We start from the raw sequence: 8,020 nt of genomic DNA on the forward strand, positions 1-8,020 counted from the left end.
CTTTCAAAAAAACAAGCTGCTTCTCTGAAAATAAAAGCCCTCACCAAAATAGCAAATAACAGGAAAAGAGTAGTCAGGCATCATTAGAACTGATGAGTGACAGAATTTCAGAATTTATGTCTGTATACACACAGACAGATACATAGTAGGAAAGAGAAAACTATAAAAAAAAACTTTCCAGATACTTTGCAAACAGCATGTTTCCTTAAATCACTGGATGAAATTTGCTATGCTTGTTAAGTTGCTATGGCATCTGAGCCCATCCAGTAAAACTTAACAGATATTCTCTGGGGCTGAGAAACCACACAGCAGATTGAAAATCCCCTTTGTGTCATTTCCTGTGAGATAAGTCTGAAGAACCAACTCACGCATGCAGCCTGTCTGCGCACAGGCAGCCTGGCATAGCTCACCCAGTCAAGTGACACCTGTCTGACATAATATTGGGAGAGTGACGAACATTGCATGGGACACTCTGCTGCTTTTATAATTAAGAGCGGACCAGAAAATGCTTTAAGGCTGAGAGAAGGCTGGACATTCTCCTCAGAGAGAAGACAGCTAATCTGCTGGTCTCTACTGTGCTCTAGGCAAAGGATTGAGATGATTGCATGTCCTTTCTTAATGCTTGTGTTTTGTTGTTGCTAATCTTTCCCTCCCTGAAGCTGATGCCTGTGGGACACAGCTGGGAAGACAGGATCATCAGGCTTAAAGGAACATAAATACTTGCTAAAATGGCACTGGCCAGTTCAATTTCTAGCAAAGCAGCACCACCACATTCCAGAAAAGCTTCTGCAGCAGGAGTGGAAGTGCACCAGAGCAAGATGGATTTTTTCTGCAAGCTGGGCTATTGTAAGCAGGACATCTGCAAAGTGCTGGAGAACCTGGGCCAAGAGGCCCTGGAGGATGATGTGCTGAAGGAACTGATTCGGATGGGGAGCAAACCTCAGGCTCTGGAGGACCAGGCTCAGCCTTCCCAGCTGAAGCTGGTAGCCCGTGGATCATGCAGCACCTCACCAGGACTGAAGTGGCTTGGAGAAGATGAAAGTGATTCTTCCGACTCCCTGAGGCCCATTGTGATCGATGGCAGCAATGTCGCCATGAGGTAAGCTCATTTCCTGAAAGGCACCTCTCTTCCTCTGAAGCTTTTAACTTTTAAAACTGATGGCTTGAAGTGTGGTTTTCTTCCAGGTGAGAGGTGCATCGATGCATTTGATGCATTCGATGTATTGCTAATTCCTGTTCTTTGGCTGATGCACAGCTTTGAAGGACCTGCTGTCTCAATGCCCATAAATATGCGCATCACATGCAATTATGGCTCGCTCTGCATTCTGACCTGCTCTAAGGCAACCTCTGCCCACTGTTTGTGGCAATGTCTCTCCCTTGGAGCTCACCAGTAGATTAGCCACCCTTTCCAAATGGGCACCTAGGAATTCTAAACCTGAGATGTTTCCAGGCAAAATCTGATGAACAGATATTCAGACCACACAACTAATCTAAGGAGAGGGGAAATAAAGTCAGGTGGCTGTGGTTTCTAACATTATCACAGTTTTACTGCTTTGTCCTGCAAGTAAACTCCAAAAGTAAATGGAAACCAAATAGAAAACCAACAAAAATTATACAAGCTGGGAACATTTCCATGTATAATTTTTGTTGGATTTCTATTTGGCTTCTGTTTTAGGTAAATATCAGGGCATTGATAGTTGACTTGCATTGAATAGATTCATTTCCTCCTCAGTCATTCTGTTTCTGGGAAATGTCGCATCAACCCCTGCTGGCCAATCACATTTCCTGAGCACAGCCCTGGCACTGTGAAAGCGCTCTTACAGGTGGGGAACCTGGCATGTCCCTGTGGATGCAATGTCCCAAGGCAGCAGTGAGTTGGCCTCTGTTTATCCAAGCAATGCAGAGCCAAGGGTCCAGGATGCACTGGCTATCCATCTGTTTTCTCTGTTAACTTCCCTGTCCACTCAGCAGGGCCAAGCCCATCCCTGCAGGCTGGGACAGGGCAAAGGAAGGCTTCCTCCTCCTGTTAGCTGTTCTGTAAGATGAGATGAGACCAAATCCCCTCTGGTTGGAGAGAAAAGTGGCCAAGCACATCCAGAGCAAGCAGAGACTAAGCAAATCATGCCATCTTGTGGGTGAAGGGAGAAATCCCAGACAAAGCCAAGAGGTTCCCTGCTCAAGGCAGCTCACTAGGAGTGGGAAATACACAACAGAGCAAATTTGTTTGGCCTTGTCTGAGCCATGAGCTTGGTAGCCAGGTGTTAGGATCTCCTGTCCTGCTTTGCCTCTTCACCCAAGCCCCTCCTCAAGGTGTCTTTCTTGCCTCTCTGCAAAAGAGCTGAGCCCTCAGGCAGTGTGGCTGAGTGAGTACCCTGTCACTGTGCCAGGGTCAGTATTACCCATGGTGGGCCTTGGGCTCTGTTCTCAGCTCTCCAGGCACAGCAGCTTTAAGTTTCAGAAGGGCAAAGGTTTAACAGCTCTTCTCAGACATCCCAAACTATGTCTTGACAACTAGTCTGTGGATGGTGGAGGAGACTATTGAGCTTGTCAGTTCAGCTGGTACTGAAAGGGAGCAGCTGCTTTTCCCTCCTGGATGCCTTTCAAAGTGGTGCTGAATGGCATTTGCTTTGGCTGATGGGGTAGGCCTGGTCAGTGCTTTCAGTATCCTTGCTTTAATTTTTCTGATTTGCTGCTGATTGACAGAGGACTGTTTGCAGATGTCAGGGGAAAGGGTTGTTAGGTTCCCTTGCTGGGGAAAATTCCATCATCATCAATACCAACAACCATAAAAGTGCAGCAAAAGCAGCGGTTTAGGAATGAAACAATCGAGAAGTTAGAGCTTCAAGGGGCAGTTGTCTGTGTGGGGAAACATCTCGAGCATTTATGTTTATATCTTGGGATTGCTGTTTCTGGAGCATTTTGGAGTTGACATTGAGGGCCCACTGTAGAACACAAAGTTTTGAAAAGGATGAACATGCCCCAGGGTAATAAAGCAACTGGCTCAGCAGTCTCCAGCCATCAGTCAGCCTACCCAGAGAAGCTGAATGGAAAATGACCTTGCCTTCAGCCAGTCTCACTCATCAGACATCTCAGTACACTTGGTGCTTTCATCAGCTGTAATAAGAAATTTTGTCTCCTGCCAGCCTATCCATGGGAAGTTGAGCAAGGCTGGTGGAAAAAACAAATGGATTTGTATTAATAAAAAAAGGGAAGTGTCATAACCATATTCACTGCACACTGCTATCTCCTCTAGTGCTTGCACTTACACCTAGTTTTAAAGCTGTGGTAGCCACAGAGGTCTTTCTGACAAAGCTTTGGCTAATGTTGTGTCATGACCACGTGGAGATGGGGCCATTTGCAGTTTTCAAAAGAAGTTGGTTTGCCTAAACTACCTCTCAAAGGAGTTGGAATGGCACAATTTAAAAAGGATGCTAATGATGGATTAACTGCTGGAGTCACAGAGATGCCAAATTGCTGCTCCGTTTTCTGAGAGATGGGTCCGGCAGGGCTGTGACCATGTGCAGTGTGCCCTGTTGCTGGCAAGAGGCAAAGATGAGACTGAGTTATGACAGATCATGGATGGGTTATGGTCCATGGACTCCTGGGTTTTGTGGGAAAGGTGACTGGCAGGAGCCAGTGTGTGCCACCGTCACAGCCAGGTTTCTTCCTACAAATTGTGCTATTTTTCATTTGTGGTCACCATTTCAGGAACATTTATTGGGTGTAAAACCAGCTTTGATTATGAGGCTGGTGTAGACAGATCCTACAGATGAATCCCTGGGAGGGTGGTGGGAGACTCATTTAAGACTGTGGCATCACCTTGACTCACCGGTCTGTCAGTGCAGGTGGGTGGAGCAGCCCAGGGAGTCGTTCCCAAGGGCCTTTTGTGGAGGTAAAAGCCTGAGTGAGACTGGCAATATTATGCAGAAAGGTCAAAGTACAAGGATGAGCATTCTGTAGATACTGTGAACGCATTTATCCACTTAGGACTTTGGCTACAAATTTAAATTAAATTAATTTAAATTAATTAATTTTTAAATTTTAATTTCCTTGTGCAGAGGTAATTAACAAACTACCTTCCTTTACACATACACTGTGCTGCAGTAAAATTTTAGATAAGTGAATGCCAACCAGTAGGGAAGCTTTCAGGGAAGGTGGGACATTTAGAAGGATGTCACCCCCATTTGTTTTTCTTGAGGTTATTTTCTCTCTGATGCTACATACTGAATTCTTCAGAACCCACCTTGCTGGCACTTCTAGAACACTTGTCTTAGGGCTTTCCTACCTCTCTGTGAAATGAAGAAAATATCCATCAACTAGAGCAAGACAAAAGTGGGCCTGAGGTGCCTGTGGCTACCTCCACTGATGTCTTGTCCCTTTTTTGGTTCTCTATATTTCCTATCCTCCCTCTTACAGTTTTTCTTCCCCCTTATTTTGTCTCATGTTTCCAAAAAAGACCACCAGTGGAGTGCCCTGTAGCCACTTCAGCCATTAAAATCTCTAATGGCCCTGTTACCACAGAAGAAAATTCCAACATTTTGTTTCTCCCAGGAGCCTCACGAGTTTCTGCTTGTGCAGGAAGAAACTCTCATCCCTCAAACCTTTTTCAGACAAGGCATGTGAAGGGTTTGACAAGGCCTAAGATCTTGTTGGTACTTGAGAACTTAAGTCCATCCAGTTACAGATGGAAGGAATAGTTTTGGGTCACAGAAATGGAGGATAGGACACCTCTGTTTTTCAGTATCCAAACTGTTTCAGATAAATCTTTGGCTCTGCTGGAGGAGGTGTTTGGATCTGTCCCACCAGGACACCTTGCCAGTTGTTTTCTTGGAAACTGGTGAATGACAAAAAAGCTGTTTGTTTTGCCTTTCCATTACTGGCTCAGTTCAAGAGAACTCTAAGCTTCGTGAAAGCTTTGTCTCTTCATTCCCTCTCTTTCTTTACAGTCATGGAAACAAGGAGGTGTTCTCCTGCTGGGGCATCCAGCTGGCGGTGGATTGGTTTCGAGAGAGGGGGCACACTTACATCAAGGTTTTTGTCCCACTCTGGAGAAAGGAACCCCCTCGACAAGACAGCCCCATTGCAGGTAGGTCACCATCCTGGGGTAATTTGGCAGCCATTAGGTGCAGTTTGGAGACAGAGGGGCTGTGAAGAGCCCAGTAGAGTTGTTTTTCCTGTAAAGACAAGCACAGTGCAAGTTGTGTATCAGGCTTCCCTCACTTGAATGAGTCATTAATTCATTGCCCCATTCATGCTCCTGGCCAGCAGCTAAAAGTGTTTACAAGGCTTTGTTACACTGCTTTAAACCTTCTGCTTAACAAGCACAAGGTGCTGCCAAGCTGAGTTAAAGAAGGAGTTTGTCAGCTTGCAATGAGTCTGTGGAGCCTTTGAGGCCTGCCAGGAGACAGTGATGCTCATTACTGCTTGGCTGCTATCTGTCAGCCTGCCACCCAACACAGAGGGTGCATGGGCTCCCCTTCCAGGAGAACAAAATGCATCAGCAGAAATCTGTGGAGGGGATTGAGACTCAGTTTGTGGGGAAATATTTTGTCTGGAAATCAGCCAGGTTTGTGCCAGCAGCTTGGTGTCTGCAGATGAGGCAGATCTGCCTTCCTGCAGAGAAGGAATGGCAAGAGGTCAGAGTGTCCTCAACAGCAGCAGCAGAAGTTTATTTATGTATTTTATCACACACATTTTATCTCCATGTAAAGCTTACATCAGGGCTGGTTATGAGCCTTCTGGCATCCAGCAGGGTAAAAAGGGCACTGTAGGGATTCAGTATCAGACTCTGGTGTAGAATTCAAGGCATTCTTTTACAGATAAGACTTAAAAATCAAAAAATGGTGTTTCAAAATTTACAGGTTAGGTAAAACCTCTTTGTAAAAGACCTAATTTTCAAGCTGTCAAATAACCACCAGATATCACTGCATTTGAAAATTGCACCATGATTTTCCTAAAGTGCTGAAATATCTTTAGGTTCCTGTAGGTTTCTAGCAGATGACTGAGACCTGGTCATAATTAATTAATTAGTTTCTCTTTCATTTTTTTGCTTCTCTCATCTATTTCTGCCAATCCCCCCACCAGATCAGCACATCCTTGAGGAGCTGGAGAAGCAATCCATCCTGGTGTACACACCCTCCAGGAAGGTGAAGGGCAAGAGGGTGGTTTGCTACGACGATCGCTACATAGTGAAAGTCGCTTACGAGAGGGACGGAGTCATTGTTTCCAATGACCACTACCGGGACCTCCAGAATGAAAACCCCGAGTGGAAATGGTTCATTGAGCAGCGACTACTCATGTACTCCTTTGTCAGTAACAGGTAGGAGATGATGGTGTTATAGAACCTGGAATTTAAACATTATGGGCCAAGTCACCTCCAGCGTCAGAGCACCTCCCATCAGTAGCAGAATGCATGAGCCTTTTTATGAAAGGAATTTACTGCTGCTGTCTTGTTTCTTGAGTGTCCTATTCCCTCAGCTTTGGTCTTAAAACCTCCCATGTCACTCTTATATAAACTTTTCTATTTGAATGGCAGCATCAGTGACCAGCTTTCCTTCTTTCCAACCCAATTTGTGATGTTTAACCAAGGGGTGGTATCTTTTAATTTCTATTTCCTGTAAGAAGCAGAATTAAATCCACGAGAGGAGGCTGGCTGGCAGTATTTTTAATTCCCCTACATGACAAAATAGGATTTTTCCCTGTGTTTCTGCAGTCATGGCTTGCGAGAAGAGACAAAAGCTGGTCTCTCTGGCCCTTCATCCTCCCTCCTGAGAGAAGGTTTTCATTCTTCCACCACGCCTGCAAGGCGGGGCTGAGTGCTCCTCAGTGTGTTCACACTAACCTCTCCTCTCTCCCCAGTTTCCTGACAGCTGAGGTGTCCAGAGGAGACGCACTTCACTGAGACATCCAGTGTGCACAGACCTGTGCTCACATCCATGGCTTCTTTTACTTTTCCAGGTTTATGCCTCCCGACGATCCATTAGGCCGGCATGGACCCACCTTAAGTAACTTCCTCAGCAAAAAGCCAGTGCTTCCTGAGAAAAAATGGCAGCCTTGCCCTTATGGTGGGTTTCTCCCCATGCTGTGAACTGCCCCCTGCTTCCCAGCAGTGCTCTCCCTCAGCCATGTGCTGTCCTGCTCCTTGTGGTGGGCACTTGGGCTGGGCTTGCTCAAAGGTGTGATGCTTTTCCCCACTCCTGCTTGAGTGGCTGCAGCCTCAGCAAAGGCAGCAGATGTTTGTGGCCCCTCCATCCTTGCCTGCACACAGCCCCCATGGGCACGGTGGCTGTGCTGGCTGTCCTGCCCATACACACTTCTCACCTGGTGGAGTGGATTCTGCTGCAGCACTTGGGAATGGCCATCCAAACACTTTCCCTCTCTCCCCTCCCGACAGCCCCCCAGCAACGTGCAGGTTTCTCAGAGGTAAATCCCTATGCCATTTTTTCAAGCCACCTTTTGTAGCAGCAGGCCTCCCAGCCCACTGAGTGCAGGAACTGAAACATGAATATCAGACACTTCCGAAATAGCAGAGACTTCCTTTCACTGCTGCTTCACCCTGCTATTAATATCAGCAATATTTAAATCTGGAGTCAACAGTACTGAGTTTGAAAATAGTGCTTCCTCTTTTCTCTATGTTTGTCACACCCAGTGCTGGGGAGAAGTAATGTGTGCATTAATTGATGATGCTGCTAGTGACAGCTTCCTGTCTGATTTGTTTTTATCCTTTCAGGTAAAAAATGCACCTATGGCAACAAATGCAAATTTTACCATCCAGAGAGACAACATCAAGCTCAGATTTCGGTTGCTGATGAGCTCAGGGCCAAAACAAAGGTCCCGTTATCCCAGGGGAAGGAGGAGGAGAGGTGTCAGTGCTCCCCGTGCGACACCTGCACAGAAACTCTGCAGGAAGCCAGAGGCTGCTCGGCGTCCTCCTGCTGCCCAGGCCGGTCCCGGGGCAGCTGCTCGGGGCAGACATTCCGTGCCTGACTCAGCAGCGCGGGCTCTGACCTGCGGAGGGACC

At 46.5% G+C, this 8,020-nt stretch overlaps 1 protein-coding gene across 1 annotated transcript in view; it reads left to right on the forward strand.

Moving 5' to 3' along the window:
* Positions 1-636: 636 nt before the first annotated feature.
* ZC3H12D (zinc finger CCCH-type containing 12D) overlaps positions 637-8,020 on the forward strand; it is a 7,986-nt gene continuing 602 nt past the window's right edge. The window contains 5 exon segments of the mRNA XM_031056237.1: positions 637-1,099; positions 4,947-5,086; positions 6,085-6,319; positions 6,958-7,064; positions 7,730-8,016. Of these exon segments, the coding sequence (XP_030912097.1) occupies positions 729-1,099; positions 4,947-5,086; positions 6,085-6,319; positions 6,958-7,064; positions 7,730-8,016 (1,140 nt within the window). The 5' untranslated portion in view covers positions 637-728.

The sequence above is a fragment of the Geospiza fortis genome, unplaced genomic scaffold (assembly GCF_000277835.1).
Source record: "Geospiza fortis unplaced genomic scaffold, GeoFor_1.0 scaffold162, whole genome shotgun sequence".
NCBI classification, from domain to species: domain Eukaryota; kingdom Metazoa; phylum Chordata; class Aves; order Passeriformes; family Thraupidae; genus Geospiza; species Geospiza fortis.